The sequence below is a fragment of the Genypterus blacodes genome, unplaced genomic scaffold, assembly GCF_046128005.1.
Source record: "Genypterus blacodes isolate CSIRO-AG114 ecotype Tasmania unplaced genomic scaffold, CSIRO-AGI_Gbla_v1 ptg000215l_1, whole genome shotgun sequence".
NCBI classification, from domain to species: Eukaryota; Metazoa; Chordata; class Actinopteri; order Ophidiiformes; family Ophidiidae; genus Genypterus; species Genypterus blacodes.
In genome coordinates, this window is record NW_027467014.1 from 539,882 (window position 1) to 564,828 (window position 24,947).

General features: G+C 44.2%; 2 protein-coding genes and 2 non-coding genes across 4 annotated transcripts; 2 read left to right on the top strand and 2 right to left on the bottom strand.

Moving 5' to 3' along the window:
• Nucleotides 1–1,543: 1,543 nt before the first annotated feature.
• alg6 (ALG6 alpha-1,3-glucosyltransferase) lies at nucleotides 1,544–16,644 on the bottom strand. Its single transcript, XM_076170201.1, has 14 exons — nucleotides 16,475–16,644; nucleotides 16,242–16,326; nucleotides 15,892–15,981; nucleotides 15,697–15,785; nucleotides 15,396–15,478; nucleotides 14,848–14,912; nucleotides 14,003–14,188; nucleotides 12,697–12,832; nucleotides 9,582–9,667; nucleotides 7,886–7,970; nucleotides 7,690–7,760; nucleotides 5,235–5,303; nucleotides 3,599–3,791; nucleotides 1,544–2,477 (listed from the first exon to the last, which is right to left on the bottom strand). The coding sequence occupies exons 1-14, from the start codon at nucleotides 16,554–16,556 to the stop codon at nucleotides 2,280–2,282; spliced, it is 1,518 nt and encodes a 505-aa protein (XP_076026316.1). The 5' UTR covers nucleotides 16,557–16,644; the 3' UTR covers nucleotides 1,544–2,279.
• trnae-cuc (transfer RNA glutamic acid (anticodon CUC)) lies at nucleotides 14,645–14,716 on the top strand. Its single transcript has one exon. It is a non-coding gene; the product is annotated as a tRNA-Glu (tRNA).
• A 358-nt stretch (nucleotides 16,645–17,002) lies between the features above and the next one.
• Nucleotides 17,003–17,074, top strand: trnad-guc (transfer RNA aspartic acid (anticodon GUC)). The gene has a single exon. It is a non-coding gene; the product is annotated as a tRNA-Asp (tRNA).
• Nucleotides 17,075–21,172: 4,098 nt separating this feature from the next.
• On the bottom strand, nucleotides 21,173–23,286 carry foxd3 (forkhead box D3). Its single transcript, XM_076170177.1, has one exon. It carries the CDS (start codon nucleotides 22,795–22,797, stop codon nucleotides 21,640–21,642), a length of 1,158 nt encoding a protein of 385 aa, XP_076026292.1. The 5' UTR covers nucleotides 22,798–23,286; the 3' UTR covers nucleotides 21,173–21,639.
• Between the last annotated feature and the right edge of the window lie 1,661 nt (nucleotides 23,287–24,947).

The following is a 24,947-nucleotide window of genomic DNA, read 5'->3' on the forward strand; positions in this document are numbered from 1 at the left end:
TGCATGGGAAGGCTGAGGCCTCTGGCTGTCCAGTGTCGACCTAAGCAACAGCTGGTGTTCACAGCTACATTTCCTATTTCTGCCTAAGGTGGATCGTGTAACTCTCACTTTATCACCCTTAGAGGCCACGTGAAGGACAAAGCCAGCACGGCCATAAACAAAAGTAATGTTTTGATACAGGCCCCTTTAGAGAGTGGTGGAGGGATCTTAATGCCCCCCCCCCCTCCCCCCCAGACCCCCAACCGCCCCTGCTGGAACACAATCACCACATTCAACACGCAATTACTTATAGCAAAACTCAAACTGCTGGCAGGGCTTTGTGGATTAACTCTGAACATAGTGAGGTACGTGATGAACAGGCGTCCATCTGCAAATGTTTGAGGTTGTCAACTCTGCCAATGTAAAAAAGTTAATTATACTCCGATAAAGACAACATAAACACCATCGTTAAATCGAAATTGACATAAAAGTAATCCCAGTGACCTAGATAATGGGACTTCAAAACTATTTACTCAAGCGTGTTAATATTACAGATTGAAAAATGTTTAATGTCAGCAGCAAATATAGAAAATTAAGTTCTCTGAGTATTTTGACCTAAATTTGTCCTCTAAATAAAGAGTACCAGGACAAGAAGCTCTTGACCTCGTTATCATTGGGTGAAATGTATTGACTAATAATGCAAATTATTGATTAGAATGTGACTTTTATACGAGTGTCCAATAATAAATCTTATCAGTCTCGAAGGAGCAATAGAACATCCCTGTAAAAAGCATTGATTGCTGTTAATTGGATGATCATTACTGAGATACTGAGAACGTACGTCATTATTTTAACGCCTATGCTGCATTAGGCGTTTACCCGCATCACATTACGTCTTCCAATCTCAGACACGGGGAGGTCATTTCTTATTCTCCCTCTTTTCTTTCCTAAAGAATCCCTGTAAAGCTACAGCAACTTGTGTAATAATGGTAGGGAGGGGGGGGCGCACACACACACCTTTAAAGCCCCCCCCCCCTGTGTTCGTGCCTCATTGTCGTAACGTTAACTCAGATCTCGGGCTCCTATTTGTCCCCGTGGCCCGTTATTGGCTGCAGGCCCGGAGCCTCAGATGCACAGGCAACCCTCACTGACCTGATAACATTTATAGTTGTAATGGATTTTTTTTATGCCCGTCATTAACTGGCAGAGAGATTGGAGAAAGAAATTGCTTGTACCTTTTTTCTGTGGTATTTCAACTTTATGGCATTATGTTCAGATATGTCACCTTCCATCATCTCTTTTTAAGGCCTGTCCTGTCACGAGTTTTGTTTTAAACGTACAGGTCTTTTGTGCAGAACCCTTGTGGTATCTGGAAGTTGTAATGAATATTTAATGATGTTGAGTAAAAGCTTTGAAAGATATAATTTGTGTGCAATTATTGCCTCTGTCTCCGACACAGCATTAAGGATGATTTAGCAGACTACTTGGTGAAGGTAGACAGTTTATATGAAGCTACTTCAAATCAAATCATTTTACAGCGCAGCAATAAAAACTGATGTTCACATCGGGTCATTGGAGAAATTTTATTTTCAGAAAGACAAGTTTGTACAAAATAATTTTAATGAAGGTAGAAAATATAGAGAGCCATAAAAAAGTTTTGCATGATGAGGTAATGATCAACCATTATTGTACAGTATTGGTCCTGATTTGGTGAATGAATAGCCGCTCTTCATTACGAGACGGTAACCAGATAAAGCCTCGTATGTGAGACTTCTCTCTACCTGAGTGAAGCCATCCATGATTAATCTGTCAATTGATTACTGCTCCACTTAACCACTTGGTCTATAAAAGGTCCAATAATGTGACACAAATGCCTGAAACGAACACAGAGTGAGGCCCAGAAGAAGGACACAATAACAGAAATAAGCACAGCATAATGTAAACCAACCCTGGACGTCAGACTACATGCTCCACATAGGTCCTTTTGTATTGGCTATGATATTGAATTGTACAGGTGTTTTTGTTATTGTGGCCACTCTAACAGACACTGAATTAGCTGAACGTCAATACTTAGACATTTGATATTGTCATGGGCTCGCAGTTGTGATTGGTAGGAACCAAAATTGTCATTGGTCCAAGCACAAAAACAAAAACAAAATTGAATCGTGGTAATAAACGTCTCATCCAAAGAGACAATGGCGTTGTAGAAGCAAAGATCCTACAAAAATGAAGACCAGACACACCACTAGTGCAACACCTTCTTGGCTTTGATGGAAGAATATTTTACCAGTCATCGCAGATCAGTTGCTCTTCTTCTGGCTCTTCCTGCCGGGCGGCGCGCTGAACTGGACGATGTTGAAATACACAAAAGTTCCAAAGAAGTGCAGGAAAGCGCAGGAGGACACCAAGACAGGGAACAAGTCGGGCAGTCGCGGCGGAGGGGCCAGGGCCGCACTCGCGATGCTCAGAGTGGCCATGAGTACGACGCTGACGTAGAACTGCGATGGGGAGAAGAAGAAAAAGAGCGGGAATTCAAGAAAGCACAAGTACAACTTCTCATTTAAGTGACATGAAAGTAGACGGGAGCTTAACTTCAAGTGAAAGCATCATATGGGATCAATGAATGATTGAATCAGATAGCTGTTGGTGGGAGTTTGGCTAATTGTGATCCTAAGATAAGCCCGCAAGTAAGATGGAGGAAACGCCTTAAGCCCCCACCCGCCCCTCTTCTCCACCTCCCAAACCTATGAAACCCAATCACTGTCACAGGGGCTCGCTATTTATGCTGCTTGTGTAAATAAATATATCTAGGCAAAACCTGTGTTAATGACACACGCTATAAAAAGACACCTTCTCTCAATCCTTGACACCCCAGCGCTGGCCCCTGTCGCTAAGGGGCCCTGGCGGCGCAGCCACTTCAGACGCTGCGGAAACTTAAATAAGTGATAAATAATTCTTTGGCTGGCAGAGGCTTTCATCCCCGGACAGCTTACACTGCTCACAGCCGCGCATGACCTTTATTTATAAGGTCGGGTGGATCTCTGCGCCACTCGTGATGACCCACCTAGCATCCTGATATCAAACCTGACTAAGTTCCTGAGACTTATCATACAGCTCTCTGTAATGCAACGTTCTGATTATCTATTTATACGGCCCGATTATAAACAACATATAGAGTGCTGCTCACACAGCCGGGGTAACCTAGATAGCTACAAACCAGCATCGTTACTGCCATCAAGTCAATGGATGACATCCAATGGGACAAGACGTCAACATTAACATCCCGGAAGACGTCTGATTCTTTTATTTATTTGTACTCATTTGACATTTATTTGACATTTAACTCTACTATCTAGAATCTAGATAGTAGATAGCAGCAGTAGCACACCAGCTACATTTTCTCATGATCTAAATGGACCGTGGAGGCTAAATTTACTGCAGAGAAGAATGAAGTCACTGAAATTTTTAAAAATTAATCTCCAATTTTGTGGATTTTCACAATAAAACCATGTCCATTTTCACAATAGGTACCGTTACCATTGGGAGTTTCTGTTGCTGTATTACTATTTAAACAAAGGTCTCTCAGTGAGTCACTTTTTGGTATTTGGACCACACTGACCTTCAATCTCACTACACAGGCCAGGTCCACGCCGGGTAGGCAGATCATCAGCCTGCGGTAGGCTCCCAGGCGGAGCTCGTCCTCTGAACAGCGATCCAGGGCCGACAGCAGGTACGTGCTGAAGAAGAGGAAGGCCAGCGAGGTCACAACGTAGGGCACCAGCAGGCCGTCCTTCAGAAACAGAGGCAGCATGCTGCACAGACAGACACAAACACAGAAACAATCAGTTTCAGTTTATAACTCCACAGACACACTGAAGTAGAAGCTGCAGGTGTCTTTTCCATTTAAGGGGGCAGCAACTATGATTATTTTTTTCAATTATTGCTTCATCTGTCGCGCCAAAAGACTTCAACACAGCAGGTGTTCACACTGAAGAAGCCGAAACGTGTAACTGTTTGGCATTTGTATGTGATAAATGACATGATAATGACTTGATTAGTAAATCAATATGGAAGTGATACATAAACTGGCTCTCATTTCATACATTTTTCACGGCTACATCTTTTCCATAATCATCATTACAGCAAAGAGAATTTTACAATGTGCAGTTCTAGCCCCAACAATGATATTCTTTGTGTTTCTCTGTTTCAAAGAACACATAACACACAACACACACAGTAGTTTTCAATACACACAGATTCAACATAACATTGAGAATATCCAATAGTTTGCTGGTAAACCATCTAACTTTTATCTGGCAGACCTGCACGAGCGCACGGCGGTCTGCAGGGGAGGGACAGGGCCTCTCACATTCAGGCTCAGCTTATCTTTGTTTAAGCAGAGGGCAACGGACAAGAACAACAGTTGACTCATAGTAAATGAGCCATCAGCCCTTATAAAAACCCACACCAGTCACAATGACCCAGTGATTCCAGCTCAAACCCCTCCATTCAGCAGATAAATAGCAGAAATACATACTTGGGTCAATTTAAACAGACTGGGCGCATTCTCTCCTCTTGAAATTGCTGGAGTCATTCAACCAATTATGCAAACAAAAGATGTATTTTTTTTTTGGTAAAATCCAGATTGCCGGACTGTATTTGAGGAGCCGCTGCAGAATGGCCTCCTGTCCACACACAACGCACACTTAGACTGCAGGCATGCCGACTATGCAGTGTAATCCCCAGATATCCTTATACTAAACCACGCGCGCAACAATTAGTGCTGCCGGAAGAATTTACCAACAGCTGGTGAAAGCTGGACGCAGCGCTCGCAGCACGGTTTGTCTTCACCATTCTTCCTTCTTACACCGGATGGCGAGTGAGTGAGTGAGTGAGAGAGTTTACCCCTTTAAAGATTATTTTTAGGGGCAATTCTATCCTATTTTCACGGTTCAGGGCGAGAGACGGTGACAACAAGCCAACTCCAGACACAATGACCCCCCGCGGATATGACAGCTTGTGTTTCTCAGACCAGTTTAGCCTCAGGAAGTGCCGCAGCCCCATTGTAACCTAACCAAAGCATGCGAGGAATCCCATTATCTATAGAACAGCAGAGCACATACTGTATCTATACTAGTATCAGCATTAAATGATTTAACAAGCACGGCTACCTGACAAGAAAACTGAATTTTCTCAAAATTTGCAACATCTTAGGAGGTAAATAATGAAATTGAAGACCTGATCTGAAGCCTCACCTGAACGTGGCAACCTGTAGGAACCAAATGGCCACCAGCGGGAGGTCGTTCAGCAGGAGGCAGACGGGCCTGAAAAGGTCAAAGGCGACACATGCTGTACTTACTGTTGATCACATTTCTTGTGTAAACACCATTTAATAATGTATTTCACAGTTTGATGGGAGGAAAGGTCACGTTAGGTCTGGGCTGGGTGTGACCTGATATCATGTGCGTGTGTGATATTAAAGCTCTCTCACACAATGGATTACTGACAGGACCTCACAAGGCAGTCACCATCTTCCCCCATCACTGTCGTTGCCTGAACTGATTGTAGCAGCATTTTAATGGAGAAATATTCCATTATAAGTAAATATACTGCTTTGAATTACAAGTACAAGCAGTAAAAACGTACTCAAGCGTCCAAAGTAACAGTTTGTGAAGAAAGGCGAAGTTTAGTTTTGCTTGTAGCTTTTATGTCCAGTTTTGGGAACGTTGACATTAGTTGAATGAACACAGGAAATAATTAATTAAGAGGGAGAAAAGAGTGTGTGAGTGTGTGTGTGTGTGTGTGTGTGTGTGTGTGTGTGTGTGTGTGTGTGTGTGTGTGTGTGTGTGTGTGTGTGTGTGTTTGTGTGTGTGTGTGTGTGTGTGTGTGTGTGTGTGGTCTTGGTTATCTGCATCATTGCAAGCAACCTAACTGATCGTGGCACTTTCTGCTGGTCCCTGAGCCCAATAATTGATCTTGAGCAAACAACACGCGGAGCTGCCTGCCTGCCATTCTTTCCTAATCCCTGGACATGAATTACTGATTGATTATGGGGTGGGACAGGTGGGGGAGATCACTCAATAGTTAATAAAGCAACAATCTACCTTAATCTTGATTAATAGATGAGCACAGATCTAAGGGACAAACCTCTACGGCTTCATACGTGTACGCTGGGCTCATACAGAAAAATTAATTCCCTATGATTCATGAAATGGAGTTATCGGAGATAGTAGAAGGACTTTTCAGGCTTGCGTCAAAGTCAATACATTTTTAGGGTAAGGTGTAGGGTTATGTAGCCTGAAAATACAACAATATGGCCATATACAGGTGCAGCTCAATAAATTAGAAGATTGTGGAAAAGTACATTTATTTCAGTAATTCAATTCAAATTCCAAATTCAAATTATTTTTTTAAATTTTGATGATTATGGCTTACAGCTCATGAAAACCCCAAATTCAGTATCTCAGAAAAAGTTCAATATTGTAGCCTCACAGTGTCTCACTCTAATCAGCTCATTAACTCAAATCAACTGCTGAGGTTCCCTGAGCCTTTGAAGTGTCTCTCAGTCGGGGTCAGCCCTATGTTCCCTCAGCCCAATGGTCCCACAGCCCTATGTTCCCTCATTTCTAAGATTTTTTTCAAAATTAGGCCCTATGTTCCCTTAGCCCTATGTTCCCTCATTTCTAAGATTATTTCAAAATTAGGCCCTGTGTTCCCTCATTTCTAAGATTTTTTTCAAAATTAGGCCCTATGTTCCCTCAGCCCTCTGTTCCCTCATTTCCAAGATTTTTTTCAAAATTAGGCCCTATGTCCCCTCATTTCTAAGATTGTTTTCAAAATTATGCCCTATGTTCCCTCATTTGTTAGGGTTAGGGTTAGGGAACATAGGGCATAATTTTGAAAAAAATCTTAGAAATGAGGGAACATAGGGCCTAATTTTTAAAACAATCTTAGAAATGAGGGAACATAGGGCTTAATTTTGAAAAAAATCTTAGAAATTAGGGAACATAAGGCTGTGGGACCATTGGGCTGAGGGAACATAGGGCTGTGGGAACATAGGGCTGAGGGAACATAGGGCTGAGGGAACATAGGGCTGAGGGAACATAGGGCTGAGGGAACATAGGCATGCTCCCTCTCAGTCTGGTTCAGTAGGTGACACAATCATGGGGAAGACTAAGATATTCTAATTTATTGAGATGCAACTCTACATATAGAACTAGAAATGCAGCTTCTGTTGTGCCGTTTTATCAAATGCTAAAGTGCCAGCTAGAGTGACAGCTAAAGATTAAAGAAGAAGAGGAAGATGGAAGCAGTGAGGTCTAATTATTATTTTCTATCAGAAAAAGAATGATTAAAACAATATATTTAAACATTCTCTGGTGTTTTCCACGAGTTCCATGATTGTATGAACCCTATGTAAAGGTGTGTATGTGCTCATTTAGTGGGGTATATATAAGTACCAGCTTTGACCCACAAACACATATCAATCAGAGCCAATCTAAGCTCAGCGGGGTGCTTTTGTGTGTGTGTGTGTGTGTGTGTGCAGGCACTGAGTAAGAGATGACAGAGGTGCGTAACCCCTCTGTTAGCAGGTCTGCACATAAATAGATTTTTACTCTGCGTGTTGCGATGTCGCCGTGGCAAAACGCTGACGTATTCGAGACAAGAAAGAAACCAATGTGCTTTTAAATAACACACATCTGTACTTACAAGCAAGCCAGGAGGATGGACTTCTCATGGACTTGGTAGGAAAACAGGAAAAATGCCAGAGATGAATTAGCCTAAAAAGCAGAGAAACATTGGGACGATTAGCGTAACCAGTACAGTTATTTTCATTTCACTATCATATGTTTTAGGTTGGGATTGCTTTGAAATCAGTTCCACAGGTTTTGCCAAATAAACTCACCAGGGCCAGTTTGAACTGCCAGAAGGTGGGCTTCATCAGGAGTCTGACTGAGGACGGCAAGACGGCCAGGAGAGTGAAGGCCAAACTGAAAAGCAGCACCCGCAGGTCATTTCAATCATTTATTAATTATTAAGAGGCCTCCATGTCAACTATAATAACGGCAAAGTTAATTCATTCTGATTTGTCCTATTGGACCAGAAGAGCAAAGACAACATCAATAAAGACATAACAACATTCCAGGATTTAGGACCTAAATGGTCCGACTCAAATGACTTGATGGCGACTACAAACAATCGTGTTACAGTCATACGTGTCCGATCGGAGCTGTGCCACCATTTGTCTTTTTCAGACGCCGCTTAAGACGGCAGCTATGTCAGAAATGTCTGAATACTGGCCCCTGCTTAGGGTGATCCAGCATTAGTTTAACCCCTCAATTGTCACTCCCTAAGGGGGAACAGGCAACGGAAGAGGCTGTTGGTGTGTGTGTGTCAGTGTGTACAGTATGTGTGTGTGTGTGTGTGTGTGTGTGTGTGTGTGTGTGTGAGCGTGTACATGTGTTGAAGGGTTGGGCAGTGATTGAGTTGGAGGTGTGAGAGCAGACGTGTCACAGGGCTCCATTAGGGCCTACAGACTCCCTGGGGAGTGCTCCAAGTGGATCAGAATGACCAACACACACACACACACACACACACACACACACACACACACACACACACACACACACACACACACACACACACACACACACACACACACACACACACACACACACACACACACACACACACACACACACACACACACACACACACACACACAGAGAGAGAGAGAGAGAGAGAGAGAGGGGGAGAGAGAGGGCGAGAGAGAGAGAGAGAGAGAGTTTTGCAGACAGGAGGAAATCATAATGCCGTGTTGGCGTGTCTGAAAGCGAGCGTGTTGTGAGGCGGGCCGGGGTCTTGCGGTCCGGAGAGGAGGTGGATCACTTTTCACAGCTGATTCGCTCTAAGTACACAGTACACCCACAGCGGAGCGTTTAGCGATCCGCTCCCTCTGCCAAAAAGACAAGAGTGTTTTTCATTTGTTTGAAATGTGCTGCAGTCAAAGAAGTCCAGCTTGATCCTCGGACTTAGCAGTCTGGCAGAAACGTGTCCATGTTGCAAACACAGGAGGCCTAAATTTAGCTGGCCAGGTTACTCAAGCAGACTCTACCATGACACAAGTGTTGCATTGACACACAGACACACAGGCACACAGACACACACAGACACACACACCGGACATTGTTTCCCAGGGGAGGAATTAATGTTTGGTCAAACTAAAAACCAAATCCTCCCTGGTCTTGATTTCAGGTTGGTGAAGTTTGCTTCTATATCTGTATGCCACACATGCTTCATTAGCTCCTCAGGCAGTTCAACCTCTAGTAACCACATTTCCAAAAACAGCTGTGACTCCATGTGAAGAAGCTCCTCACAAGATGTTGTCTTTAGGATGATCTGATTTCCACCCTGCTGGATCACAGCCTCCTCTCCCCCCTCGGGCAAGTTGGGCTTTCCCAGGGAAATGAAAGGAGTGAATTGAGACGAGGCAGAAAGAAGAAAGTGTGAGAGAAATGGAGAAATGGAGAGAGAGAGAGAGAGAGAGACACAGAGAGGGGGTGAAAGATGGAGAGACACACAAACTAAGTAGGAGACGTTACCTGAGGTAGAGCTGAGAATCACTGGACAGAATGGTTCTGATCTTTACCAAGGTGTTCAAGCTGCACCATGCGTTGGCCACCTTATCCTGTTTACACACACACACACACACACACACACACACACACACACACACACACACACACACACACACACACACACACACACACACACACACACACACACACACACACACACACACACACACACACACACACACACACACACACACACACACTTAAATGAACTGGACGTACAGTACAGCAGTGGCGTCTTCATAAACATTCCATATTGAAGAGAAAGCAAATAAGTGACATTACTCTAAGCAATCATTTCACAGCTGAAAGTGCCATAAAGATTCCTTACTGCATTCCAATCTTACAGGTGGGGGGGCAGCACCCATCCATCTTGAAGCCCCCCCTGCCTGTCAGACGCATTGGATGTCAGAAAAAGCTTTTGGACTGTATTTGTAAACTTGTGGACATGAGGATTAAGAGATGAGCCAGAAGCTTTTTTTACTGACTTCCATCTGGGCGGCAAAATACTCCCTAAGTAAAGAAGTAGCAGTAAAATAATAATAATAATAATAATAAATGATAAATAATAAAATACAGTTCTATCTTATCTTATCTATTTTGGATATTTTCGTAGTTCACTTTCAGGTCAGTTTCTGTCTTGAGATAAGAAGAAGAATACTGAGGGAGTTGATCCGTCTTAATCTAAGAAACATTGAGGTAAAACAATCACATAAATGTTCATTGTTGTTTGGAAATACAGTGGATGAGACAGAATAGAGAAGCTGAAAGTAAAACACCTCAAAAGTGCATCAAAGTACAGTATTTAGCTCAGTGCTTAGCTACTTATTATTATTATTAGAAAGTGCCATAGTTAAAAAAACCATCCTTGTAATATCAGGTTGAATGAAGCTGGTAAATGTAATCTATAAACTGTGAGACAAGTTGTGAAGGCGCTGCCGTGTGATTGGTTGATTTAGGCTTAAGCAGTTGTGCAGGGATCGGATGGTATTGAAGCCTGAGTCGCCTCGGAGCGCCGCGATACGCCAAATACAGAGACGCCGAGTCTAGATTGACTTTATCGCTCCAGTTTCCCGTGTGTGGTCCTGTCTAGAAAGTCTATTTCTGGCATCCTCTTTCTCTGCCTCTCTCCCTCTCTCTCTCTCCCTCTCTCTCCTCCACGCCACAGCTGCTCACGCCACAGCTGTGTGGATCTTAATGGCAGCCTAGTCAGCACTGAGCTGTTCAGTGCTGTGTTGTCTCTCTCTCTTTCTCGCTCCCTCTCTCTCACCGTCTCTCTCCATTTTCTCTGCCTGACCGCTCCAAATAACCACTGCTGGAATGTTCCTAGTTGCCGCCTGAAGGCAACACATGAACGGGGGCCGAGGGGAGGGGAGGGGAGGAGGAGGGAGGGGGCACTGCCGCCGCCGCATCGGCAAATGCAAAGGGGCGAGAGCAGCGCAGACCCTTTACCTATCAGCTAGCATGGAATTTCACAGGCAGAAGCATTTGGTGCCATTTTTGTAAGCAGGCGGCAACGTGAGACGACAGAATGCGGCTCAGTGGGTAAACTTACAACTGCTCCCTCCAACCGCCCCCCCGCCGGCCCGCGAACCCACCACAACCTTTCCCCCCTGCTGCCAGCCACCAGCCTTCCTCTCGCCCTGTCCCCCCTTGTCCAAACTTCTGCTTGCGTGCACAATTTCACAATTAGTTCAGACCGTTGGCCGCCCATCAGTGGTGGTGGTGGTGGAGTTTGGATTTCTTTCGCACCCTGTGTTTTATGTTTGCATCATTTAATTGAGAAAGAACAGCAGTGTCAGATAGTGATGTCTGCTCCTCGTCTAGTATTCGCAATTACTTCTCACATCCATGACACCTTGCGGTCGGTGCCACCTTAGGGATCAGGATAAAAGGGGTTGGTGAGGGTGTTACTGGGTTTCAGAAATGGGAGCTGGGACCTTGGCCTCTGAGTCGTCGGGTCACACACACACACTCAGACACACACATACACACACACACACACGCGTGCGCGGACATACATTTACTTTGCGTCCTCCTCCGTGTCAACCATTGCCAATTCTGGACGGCGTCTTGCGGTTCGATAACACGTTTCCTCACACAGGCCGCCCTGACTCACGCTGTAAAAATGCGCGCGTGCTTGTGCCGCATCCAACACAGACGACATTCGTGTTCGACAAAGACGCGGGGCCGCTCGCAGTCAACAGTTGTCGGATGTGCTCTGATATGTGTGCTGGGTTGGCTCGGCGCGTTTGGCCCATATGGCTCGAACATGGCTGTGCAATGAAGTGCTGAAAACTCCCAGGCCATAAATTAGTGAGATTTACTGTATCGAGACCCTCCTACATCTCCAACCCCAACACCTCCCAGAGATAGAGTGAAAACTGATCTCTTGACCTTTCAACATTTATTTCCACTGTTTTCTTTGATCCAGCGGGATCCATTTCCAACTGGCTAAGCACTGGGGGGAGAGGGGGTGAGGAAGGGGGTGAGGGAGGGGGAGTTTACCACAGTGAGCGCATTGGGGCCGCGAGTGTAAGAAGAGCGCCACACAGATCGCGACTCGGTTTTTTATTAAAGCAGCAGTCACGGCCTCTTGTTGTGTGTTATCAGATTACCAGATTACTCAAATTACTATCATTACTACGCATCTAAACTTGGAAGCTGTACATCAATCCCATACAATCCTACGAGCCTATGTAGACAAATTCATTGCCTATGGATTATTTATTTAGGTTCAAATTACTATTCAGTTAAGATAGTTTGATCTTCATAGCTACAATCCCCTGCCGTCGCAAATGTCTTTTTCTAGCTGACACACATATATTAAGGTGCAACCAAAATGTGACGGTAAATGAATTAGTGCCATTGATGTATGTCTGTGTTTCCCCACCATCTCACTGCTCCTCCACTCATTATGATATCATCGCAATCAGCATCTCTGAGATTTGAAGGAGCTTTGAATTAAACTCGTCTCTCGACTACTAATCTCCTTCTCTTTTTATTTTTACCCTCAGGTGCAGACTGAGCCCGTCAGATGTGGCTGCCAGGCTGAGTTTACTTGCGAGGAGCTGGGTCGTACCTCAAACAGCCCGCGGGCCACGGGAAAGATCCTCCTGACCACCTGCAAAGCCTGGCTGGGGTCAGACAGGAAGGGCGACCAGCAGAGGGCAAAAGTCACCAACACTGTGACAGCGATTCTCGCCAGCAGGAACAACCTACATGAGAGACAGACACAGACACACACAGACAGGACACATTCCCTCAGAGAGTATGTGGGGGTTCACAAACAGTAAATCATATGAATGAGGACACATTTTGTTACTGTAAACCTTTTTGTTTTTACATTACGATGACATCATTTATCTACGGAATCTCTACAATTACAAGCATTGACCTCAGCGTCGACACGCGTCGCTCAAACAATTAACGTGTACTGTCGGCAAGTCCTAAATTTGGGCTTTGACCCCCGCGCTGGGGAATGCAGTGAAAGCCACGCATCAGCTGAACGTCTCCTCCTCCGTAGGTCACGGGGTATCTCGTCAGCTGTAACTGTCCGGGGCTGCTGGTTAAGTTGCACACGCAGGCATAGCTGAGGAGTTTGGGCATGGCGAGAGTGTCATCTGCACATATCTCTGCTCCGACCCCTCTAATCCAGCTCTCCATTTGCCACTAAATGCCCTTGGTACATTGTTACTAGATAAACAAGACGCTGGAAACACTAGTAACGGCGCGCCATCTGATTGCCTGGGTCCAAGCTGCCGGCCCCCCCCTGGGAACGGCGCTCCTTTATAGACTACATAACACGACCCGGTTAGTCGACACCTCCAGGCCCAGCGACAATATCAACAAAAATAATACCGGGGAGTTATAATGAGATCAACAGAGATGAGCGTAAAAACATCTTTATTCACACGCGAGCTCTCTGCTCGCCAGCTCATGATTGCGTGTGTCTCATCGATCTTCACGATTTTCCAGGTCATTTAAGTCTGATCTAGGTCACAGATATCAAGCTATTTTTGGACATTAGAGCATTCTGGAGATACCTGAGTTTGCTTGGTCCATAAGCTTTAGAATAAAACTTTGTGGGGGTTTCACTTTAAAATGTGAATTGTTGCATTCTTAGAGAGGGAAAATGACCTTTAACTGCTCTCCTCTCTTGTTCCATTTCTCTCACATGATTCATTCTTTGGTCATACTTCAGTGTCAGCGCACGACGGTTTTCAATTCGATCTCTTCGCTATTCGTTACGTGCTATTTTAATGGTACAGACACTGAAGCTGGCGTGATTATGGATAAGAGCGTTCCCCAGTGTTCCTCCTTAGATGTGAGAGAAGGACGGAAGGAAGGAAGGAAGGAAGGAAGGAAGGAAAGTCAAACAAACTCACCCTCGTCCCATCAGGCCCAGTTTGATGCATTTGCCCAGCAGGTAGCAGAAGAAAGGCAGAGCGTGGTACAGCTCCATCTGCTTGTAGTTGAGAGCCAGAGAGAAGGCCAAGGAGCCCAGCACGTCCCGGCCCAGGCCCAGAGCCAGGACCCCCCACAGGGCCAGGCCCAGGCTCACCCCGTTATACCTGACAACGTTAAGGTCAAAGCTGGGACAGAAAAATGTGTTTCTACGTAAAATAAGCAGCCGTGAAAACAAACAGCTGATCGGGGGTCACAGGTTCAGGACACAAGTGTTGAACTCTGACCTGATTGCTTTGGTTCTATGACAACTTGTGTAAGAATTGCAATTTTCTCCATTTAGTTGTATAATTGTTTCCGATTTAGTGTTTGAGCCGACGTGTTCATTCTGTCCTGATATGGTGAAGGAGATACAAAACACACACACTCACACTTCTGTTCCGTGCAAAATGACACATGAAGTATGTTGAATTAGTCATTGTTGGGCGAAAGGTCCAAATATCTGCTTAGGCGCTGCAACATATCACCAGCGTCTCAATAAGCCTGATACCAAATTCAGTGTTCGAATTTCCACCACTAGTCTGACCGGCCAGTCACGATAACTTGGTGGCCCCTCCACAACCTCCCTGGTGGTCTAGTGGCTAGGATTCGGCGCTCTCACCGCCGCGGCCCGGGTTCGATTCCCGGTCAGGGAAGCTTTTATTATGGCTGGCATTCCAACACAGCAGCAAGACTTTGGGATCCACTAAGGCAGGAATTTGACATGAATTCATTGATCTGCTTATGCTTACACAGCATCTACCGACTGTTAACATGTGAAGGATACTGGAAGTGTCCATAGTCGATGAGAACGATGCCTGGGTAGAGCAGGAAGCAGAGCAGAGTACAAACCTGCAAATAAAAGTATTAATAGGCTGATGGAAGGCAGCTGCAATCTACTTACACCACCGGGTGTATTATTTATATACCTTCATACTCAGCGAGAGCTTTTCTGTGATGTACAAGAAGACTTGATACATTTCGTGTCATGTTTCTCTCAGGTTATTGTGGCGATGTTTAGCAGTATTTTGTGTGTTTACAGTTATTAATGTATTTATTATAAACTTTCTTATTGCACAATACATGCAGGGATTACATTAAAACACAGGAAATTGTCAAAATATAACAAATAATTCAAAATACTATCTAGCAACAATAAGTATTTGAGGTGTGTAACACATTTCTACCTTTTGATGCAGCAGTAACAACAATTCTCTCATAATTTCATCCGCATTATCGTGATTTACACAATCATAGGACAACATGATCAATAAGCAATTCAAAAATATGATGTTATTATATTATCAGTCGAAATCTAATAAAAATGAGTCTGACCTTTCTCTTGGCTGATCCGTCACACAGGTACAGACAGTATAAAACCACTGCAGGGATGTAAATCAACAAATCTGCAACCAGAACTGAAACACAAAACAGCACAGTGAATATTTTGTCAGTGTTAAAACCCACAATTTCCCGTTATGTATTTATAGAATTATAGTTAATGATAACAATAACACCATGGATCCTTTACTTCAACATGATGTTTAACTCAGGACTATACCAGTGAATGATTTTAAAGATGAACTTGATGTGAAGCTTTGCAGCATCTTGTTCTACTTTCTGGCAGTCACTGTACCTGTGGCTCTCATGAATAACTTGTGAGCTGGACTCTCATGGCCTCTAGATGTGTGGAGCTCCACCCATCCAGGATTTATCATCTTGGCTCTGCGGGAAATCAGAGGAATTGTATTGTCTTATTTATTATCTTTGATTTATCGTACTTGGGAAATAACGAGCATCATTGAATAGTGCTCTTTCTTAAATCACTTACACATGAGCACAGATCAGGCTGTGGTAGGCGGTCAGCGGAGGATAGTCAAGACCCCAGTAGTTCAAGTCATTGTCAGTGGTGTTGAAGTACCTGAAGGAGCACAAATGAGACATATTTCCTCTGAAAGTGTACAAAAGTTAGTGTGCACTTTGTAGCTGTTATGATGTTTGGTCCCAGCTGTTGTACCACCTGTGTATCCTGTTTCCTGATTAACATATCTGATGACTGATTCCACCTTAAAATACTAAAAGATTATCTACACAGGCTGAGCTACTGGGTCTTATATGAACTTATCTAGTGCCCACTTCCTTTCATTGCTATGTTTAGTTCACATGGAGGCTCAGACTGACCATTGGTGGGGAGGGAGGTTGTAGGTAACTTCTTGCCAGTGCCTTTGAGCTTCATAGTCACCAAACAGGGGTGGTTTTCTTGCTCCTAGAGAGAAACATTCAGCTGATAGCTTCCAGTAACATTCTGACAAGTAACATTCAGCGACATTTCGTCTGTATTTCATGGTAGAATTGGTCCAAAGAGCTGCAGTATAGTATGAAGTCTGACATACAAACACACATACAAACCTTACCTGAATAAGAGTTAAACGAAACGCCCCATCTTACGAGAAGACCAAGCAAAACACAAATGGACACAAGACTCCACGTTTGCATGCCTACAAACTCTGATAATCATTAAACTGAAGAAATAAAAGCTATAATCTCTTCATTCAGTTAGATTTGGCGTCTGTTTTCATTTCCTGGTACGTTTCAACCGAAGCTTCGTTGCGCCTTCTCATTGGTTAAAAACCTTGACGTAACTATGCAGCGACATGAGGCGTTTAGGGACATTTGATACATAAGCAACTCCACAACTAAGACCACTCGCTTCCCACGTGAAAGACGAGTGGTGTTACCAAATAAATTTGAATAATATCGTAGCGAATCATTATATAGCTTAAGTTCACTATAAAATGGTTGTATCAACGGTGGTATTTGTGTTTGTAGTTGTCGTGGAAGGCTGTGGTCGAAACCGGATTGCCCGATTTCCCTGGTAGTGAAATGCATCATTCGTTTTGTATGTGTTTATATTCATATATGACCCCACCAACTTTATCACTTCCTCGTTAGTATAGTGGACAGTATCTCCGCCTGTCACGCGGAAGACCGGGGTTCGATTCCCCGACGGGGAGTACCTATTTTTGTCTGAGGTGTCGATCAAAACGTCCCTCTTCATCTGCTTGTAACAGTTCACGTTGCGCATGCATCACAATTTGTTTTTATTGGAACACAATGATATGATGTCATCCATATTTCCAACAGTTTTACAGGGAAATGTCTTTGGTGAAGTTACGAATGAGATGTGGATGTGGATGCTTCTCGTATGAATGTAAGTCAATAACGTGACGTGAGGAGTACTGTATATGATTATGTACCAATTGGATGGTGGTCGGTAGTTTCATACCCCTCCTCGTTAGTATAGTGGACAGTATCTCCGCCTGTCACGCGGAAGACCGGGATTCGACACCCGACGAGGAGTTCATACCTTTTCGGCCATCTAAAGGACATTTGGTCGATCCTGAGAAGTCCCCAATGCTGCATTGTTCAAAATTTCACGTGTTTAAGTTCCCTTTGAACCCCACAACACTATTCCTTGTCCACGTCTTTCCATTGTATTTCAAACTCCAATATTTTCACATGAATGAATGAATGAATTAGTGGCTGTTGTATCAGCTACGTATTACCATTGAGGAGAGCAGCTTTGAAATATCTTAGAGCAAACCTTTGCTTTTAACAAATAACCACCTCTCTCTATATATAAACTGCACATTACATCCACCTCACGTGTCACTCGTTTGTTGTAACCTCCTTTCCACAGATGTGTGGATCTAACACCTTCCTCTGCAGCGTAAATCTCAGCCCAGGGGCATTTTCTCCTCTGTGACCTTTTCTTGTGTTGACTCCGACGTCTTTGTTCCCAAGGTGTTCACAGTTGTTGGCTGAGACATGTTCCTTGTGGTTCTGGCATCAATTATGCATAAATAATAATAACCTTGGACAACTGCTGATTTGCAATGACACTTTCATTACAACAGGAGCGGGCCTATAACTCACGAGTGCCCATTAGTTATTAATGCCCAGCCACGCCAGCTTTACTTTGTCATTTATTGCTTCATCTCTATGCCTTTTTAAATATTCAGTAACTGCTGTAGCTACATTTACTGTCTGTGGTCTCCGCCCAGCAGAAGGCTGTGGCTTGTAGTGGAAGATGACCAGATTATTGTGCAAGTCTAGGCCTTGCTTGCCAATGCCACTGTAGTCTGTCGTGTGAGGTCAGAGAGGAACTTTTTGGCAGTAAAGTTAACAGTTAACACCCGGATTAATACACAATTATTTCCTAGATTTCACCTTTATGAAGCTGATAATGTAAATTTTTGTGGTGCTGATTAAACTCTGTAGTCATTTTGAAGCTGTATGTTACAAAGCTGTTGTGTTGGACTCGATAGATTTTGTCAAATGCTTCTAATATCTTATCTCGCTATGCAAATGAGTGAACAAAACAAAAGAATCACCTTTCCAAATATTGATATCATATAACAAATATGACTCACAAAGGTAATCATACTGAATCTCCTTCTAAAAGCCAAATCCAGTGCTACTACACATACCAGATGGATGAGGGTCTGGTAAACACAGACAAATTACTTAAGTACATAAATAAACTAACATAGATCAAATTTGAGCAGTGGAGGTCTCTTGTAGGCCAATAACATTAACCACATTACACTTGTAACCCCTGGCCTCCCCGCTGTATATGTGCATTATTCTAACACTGGACGCACACCATCACATGAGCGCTGAGCTGCAAGGCAAAAGACACCACATCATGTGGAGCAAATGACACTAAACCCGTTTTACAAGTCAAGTTATATTAAAAACACAACCCAGACGTCAAGGATCACCATAGAGCAAAGAGCTGATCGTCTCCTGCACTCGTTTTTAAACCCCAATTTTGGGGTTTGTAAAGGAAGTAGTTCATCCGGGTGTGTTCAGAGATGAACTGTCCATTATAAATGCACAGTACCTGGACTGTATGGAAATAGAGCATCATACTCTATCTCATGTAGTAGATGACCTTATATACAATATGTCATTCTATATGCTCCCCCACCGCTAACACACCTCACAACAGTCAACACCTTGAATAATTTGAATAATATGTCCATATTTGTCCCATATTTCATTTATAAGCTGCTGTTTGTAGATTGTTGTTGTGCTTTTTAACTCCTGTCAACAATTATATGATGTAATCTCATGTCAGTGTCCTTTCTCTTTAATTATCAATATCTAACGCCATATTGGAGTTAACGAGGAAGACTTTATGATCAAGATTAAATTATCATCATCATGAGGTAAAACAATTGCCAATGAAAATGAATGATTATCAGTCATTACTTCAATTAACTTCTTAACTTTCTTATCTTGACTTAGCCTTCATAAATTCATCTAAAGATTTATTTCAGGCCAAAGCGTTGATAAATTACAGGACATAAACTTGGTCAGGTCTGGTTTTTACTTGCTCCTGTAATTTTGAGTCAATAGGTGCCAAAGGTGTCGATAAGCGCCCCCTAGCGGCCAGAATGTCGTCTCGCTCTGTCTCTCAAGGTGCTGCCGCCTTGTGACGTCACCGCCGCACCAGCACTCACACTGAGCAGTTACCTCGACGCATCCTTATCCAACACACACCAACACGCACCAAAATGAGAGATGAAAAACACACACCGTAATCAAGCCCACGTGTTTTGTTGCTTTTGTTGCTTCATGCTCGCTTTGCTTGATTCATTATTAGGAAGTAATTTTAGACCGAAGAGGATCGACTCAAATATAAAAAGTATACACAGATATCATTTACTTTACTTTGAAATTGATGGATTTTACATTTCACTTAAATGTCTCTGTGCTATGAGCATTTAGGATTAAAGGGGATATGCATTGGATAACTGCTTTAGTTATAAATTATAAAGCGAGAAGAATGAAAATAAATTATGAAGGCGTCGAATTTCTATTATTACTATTCATGTTTGGTTTGTATTTCTATTATTTTTTTGTATATCTGTTACAATCGAGATGGATAATTATGCTATTTTATTCAATAATAATAATAACAATAATAGTAATGGTAATAATAGTAATAATAATGAGAATAATGAAACGCTACAATGACTTTGGAAAAGCTTCTGCAGCATCAGCACCTTCCTCGGTGTCTCGGCCCCTTTCTCTTTCCCATGGGGATCAGATAAATATAGACCCTAGACCCCCCTCCTCCCCTCTCTCTCTCACACACACACACACACACTCTCAAACACATACACACACACACTCGAGCCCGATCGCCATTTGCTGTTAGTGTAAAAGTGATTAGCCAGACACAACTGCGAACCTGTTACCTTTATAGTAGCCAAGCCGCAGAACATCCTGTAAAACGATCCGAGGTGTGTGTGTGTGAGTGTGTGTGTGATGTGGCGGTCTGAGGCACATAACCTCAGTCAGGGATCATCACAAGGGAAGCAACCACAAATATAGACCGAAAACAATTAGTCTGTCACAGAGGCGGCTCGTTATTATTCAACCTCTGCACCCAAATCTATAAAGAATTATATCAAAGTGATTGATTTCAACCTAAAAAGAGCCTTAAAAAAATGCGAAAAACAGGTTTATTCAATAACTAAAATCCTTCAAAATAATATTTAAATTCCCTCTGTGAAGTTTATGATCCCGCCCCCCCTTTAAAAAAATGAATCCCAAACGAATAAAAATGAATTCTAAAACACAGACGAAAAATTCGAAAATGATTGTTATAGTATAGGGAAATAAATCTGACGTTAAAATATTTTGATCGTTGTGAAAATACGATTTCATTCCTGCGTCGCTTTGCAAAGACAATTATAGTTACCTGATGATATTCCAATTAATTATGGAATTTAAAAGAGCGGCGTTGTCATGGTAATAAAGTCCAATTAATTCCACAACGGCAATTTAAAAAAATATTTTGGCTTTGACAAAATTATAGAAATAAGAGAGAAGCCTAAATATGTCAGCATCTCATATTTAGAAGAAAAACACGTTAAATTTATGTGTGTGAACAATGTATATCTGCCTATTAACTCATAACCTCGTATTATTATTTATAATACTGGACAGAGAAATTCGATTATTTATCAAACTTAATTTTAATAAGAAAAATTCTCCAAACATTTTAGATTGTTAATAACGAAGTAAAAAAATTGATTTCAATTCTTTCTTGGATTTATTTACAAATAAATTCAGTTTACAACACAATATAGCTACATAGAATACATAGATTTGATTTTTTTATAAACAGACTATCTTTCAGAGCTGCGTTTTGTATGAAAAAGAAGCGAAAACTGGCGCTGGTTCGAGTCCACAGGAGCTTCCAGTACAAAAGAAATAAAGTAAAATAACGATCACAGATCAAAGAACAGGAAAACAAAAACAAAACACAGGTCAAAGTCAGATATGTCAAATCATTCTCCTTTTTTTTCTTTTTCTGTTTTACAAATATTTACAAATATTACCTGTACAGAAATATCTCCTTTTTGCTTTTTTGTCTCTTTTCAGTTTCAGTCTCTAGACTCCAGTGCTTGCCTGTGGTTTTTTTGCGCTGCTGCTCACAAAGCAGCAATAACGTCTCTATAAAAAAATAATCACAGTTTATTTATCTGTTGCGGTCTCGCAGTCATTGTGAAGGCCACTTGCCCACCGCCGCGGCAGCCGGTAAAACATGTCCGGATAGGAGGCTCGAGGGCACGCTGAGGATTGGCGCGATGGCGGCGGAGGTCCGGCTCAGGGACAGAGACTGAGCGCTCAGCAGCGCCGACTGGACGGTGACCGGAGGCCGCAGGAACGTGGCGCCCGGCGAGGACGACGAGGCGCTGGACACCCCGATGATGTTCTCGATGCTGAAGCTCGGCCTGCTGGACGGCTCCGACTTGATCATGGACGCCGCGCTCAGGCTGTTGAGCTGCAGCTGGAGACTCGGGCTAAGCTGCGAGTTGAAGGCTTTTCGGTTGAGCTCGGCCGAGGGCAGGAGGGGCACCCCCGGGGGCAGCATGTGACCCACGGGGGGCATGTACGGGTACTGCAAAGCCGCCGGGTGGGTGTACGCGGGGTGGATCCCGTAGTGTCTCCCGTACGGGCTTCCGAGGCTGTACGCCCCGAAACTTTGCATCATGAGCGCCGTCTGGTCCCTCAGCATGTCCGGCTGCACCCGCTTGAACCTTTTCCTCCTCCTGAGGAAGCTGCCGTTGTCGAACATGTCCTCCGAGGCCGGGTCCAGGGTCCAGTAATTGCCCTTGCCGGGGTTGCCAGGCTCCCGGGGGATTTTGACGAAGCAGTCATTCAGGGACAAGTTGTGGCGGATGGAGTTTTGCCACGCCGGGAACTTCTCCCGGTAATAAGGGAAGCGGCTGCTGATGAACTCACAGATCCCGCTGAGGGTGAGCTTCTTCTGCGGGCTCTGCAGGATCGACATGGTGATCAGGGCGATGTAGGAGTACGGCGGCTTCACCAGGCTGCTTTTGGGCTTCTGGGTCCCTCCTGGCGTCGCGCTCTGGTCGTGACCCTCTCCCTTCCCGGTGCCGGTCTCGCCCTCCCCGGAGCTCTCGCAGCACGGGCTCCCCCCTCCGGAGCCCATCTCCTCCTTCTCCACCTCGATCTCGTCCTCCGCGTCCTCGTCGTGCAGGATGCCGCCCACCGGGCTGTCGCAGTCGCTGTCCACCCGCTCCATGCCCTCCTCGTCGCCTTCGCCCACCACGTCGATATCCACGTCCTCCGCCGTGAGCACCGTTTGGCCGGACATGTCGCTGGCTCTTTCGCTGCCTCCAGACAGGGTCATCTCACGGCTTACCGACACTTTCTCTCTTACTCTTCCGGAGCCAAAACAAACCGAGCCACCGGGCGTGATGGGAGGGTGTGTGTGTGTGAGAGAGAGAGAGAGAGAGCGGCGCGGTCAGTGCGCACACACGGGACAACACAGACGCGGGTCTTGCCGGGTTGCAAGTCGCCCTCTTGTCAGCCTGGATGTCGCCCCAAATCTAAAAGTGGGTGAACCGGCAGCGGCCAAACGCGATCAAACCGGCGGCGAGGTGGGGGGGGGAGAGAGAGAAACTTCAAACTTCTGCTGATATCTCCCCTCTCGGTAAGTGAGCAGGCGGGCCCGCGGGGTGGGGAGGGGGGAGAAGAAGAAGCGGTGCGTGTTGCCTCGGAGTTGTTTGGGTTGAGTCTCGGTGAGTTGCTGTCGGCGCTCCGGTGTCTCTTCCCCCGGTGCGTGTATCTCCTATAGACGCGATATTTGGAGAATCAAGCCGAGGTGCCACATGCTTTTTAAAAGGACCGTCTGATGTCTGATAGATGACTTTTCCCACTATAAGATATACTATCAGTGCGGGACACGTGGTGCGGTGACGTCACACGCCCCCTCCCCTCCCTGCCTCTCCCCCCTCGGCTCCCCTCCTCTCTCTCTCTCTCTCCTCTGTTAAACCATGCAAACTGGAGTTGTTTCATGGATTTGTCAACAATGGGACAACAGCAATGCTGCTTTCCGCTGATTTCTGTGTTCGTCCGTCATAGACCATTTAACGGTGGCAGAGGGAGGAGGAGGAGGAGGAGGAGGAGGTGTCGGCGGTGGCGGAGGGGGGGGGGGGGGGGGAGGGAGAGAAAATTGGCCTCGGTGATTGAAAGATCTGAGGCGCATTAACGTGGCTGCGTAAAAACAACGCAAATCTTAACTTTGCTTGCGTAAACAAGCTGCAAGAATGAAATCGACGACAGCTAAGTTGATCGCAATCTTCCTTTAAGTTCATTCATTTTAATATGTGTGCATGCTTATAACTGTCAATCCGTGCACGTGTGTGTGAATGTGTGTGTGTGTTTTAGTGTTAAACTTGTGTTTTCCGCCCGGTGTTGTTTGCAGCCTCGTTACCTGCAGTGCGGGGTCCGGGTCGCGAATGCAAAGCGAAGGGGAATCGAGTCTATTTCTTCCCCGCAGGATTAGCTGAAGGTGGAAGAATGTGGCGCAAAAGAATGGAGAGAATAAAGAGTGTGACGAGGTGCTAACGACTCCGATCATCGCGCCGCTTTTGCATCTGAAAACAGAAGGAAATGCGGGCAGCGGGAGAATGCAAAGAGACTTTCATTCATCCCCGGAGCATGAAGGTGAGGGGTTCGCGTCCCTACACGGAGCTCGTTTCCCCCTCCCGCGCGCTCCGTGGGAGGAAACGTCGCTCTGTGTCACTTTAGATAACATTCAAAAGAACTAATATTCGGTTGTACGCCTGAAACTAATGAAGCAGTTATGATCCAGATCAGCGCCGCGAGCGACGAAACGTTGAATTGATTTTATCGGAATCCTCTTTAGTAGGTTAATGAAAATATCTATAATCGACCACAGTCAGTTATCAGTAACAAGAACAAATACAAATACATGAATGGATCACGCGCTTAAACAATCCATGACTTTATATTAAAAAAATGATTTTCGTTCGGAATGAGTTTGTTTTGTAAAATATATATTTTAGAGTGAATGACCGGAAATTATTTACATAGAAATTAATTTAATGTAATTAATTAAATGAGACTGCAATATCGATTTCTTCCATTTTATTCAATCACTCAATGTATAATAATAATACTACTAATGGTAATAATAATAATAAAAATATCAATAATAATACTAGTGATGAATGCAATATTATTATAAACGAAAACAACTTATTATATGAAATAAAAAATAAATATCATACTTTCCTTTCTGTATTCGTATTAATTGTGTTACGTTATTTTTCTACGGTGTGACTTTGAGCTTCATCTGTAGTTACACTGGTCCCTCTGTCACCCTGTCTCGATGTCTCTCTGTCCCTCTTGTCTCCTCTGCCGGGGATCAAAGTGGGACAATTCAAACGGAATCGTTAATAAAGCGCGCGCACGGCTCACCAGAGGGAAGCGCGTGGCCTCCGATCAGGTTAATCTGCTGGGATCTGAGCTCAT

What these genes read in the sequence shown, in the direction of transcription:
- alg6 (XM_076170201.1), bottom strand. Translation starts at nt 16,556, where the DNA reads ATGCAAACGTGGAGTCTTGTGTCCATTTGTGTTTTGCTTGGTCTTCTC. An exon ending in TTCGTTTAACTCTTATTCAG is followed by an intron (nt 16,327 to 16,474) that starts GTAAGGTTTGTA and finishes GTTTCTCTCTAG; the next exon opens with GAGCAAGAAAACCACCCCTG. An exon ending in ACGGATCAGCCAAGAGAAAG is followed by an intron (nt 14,913 to 15,395) that starts GTCAGACTCATT and finishes TTTTATTTGCAG; the next exon opens with GTTTGTACTCTGCTCTGCTT.
- foxd3 (XM_076170177.1), bottom strand. Translation starts at nt 22,797, where the DNA reads ATGACCCTGTCTGGAGGCAGCGAAAGAGCCAGCGACATGTCCGGCCAA.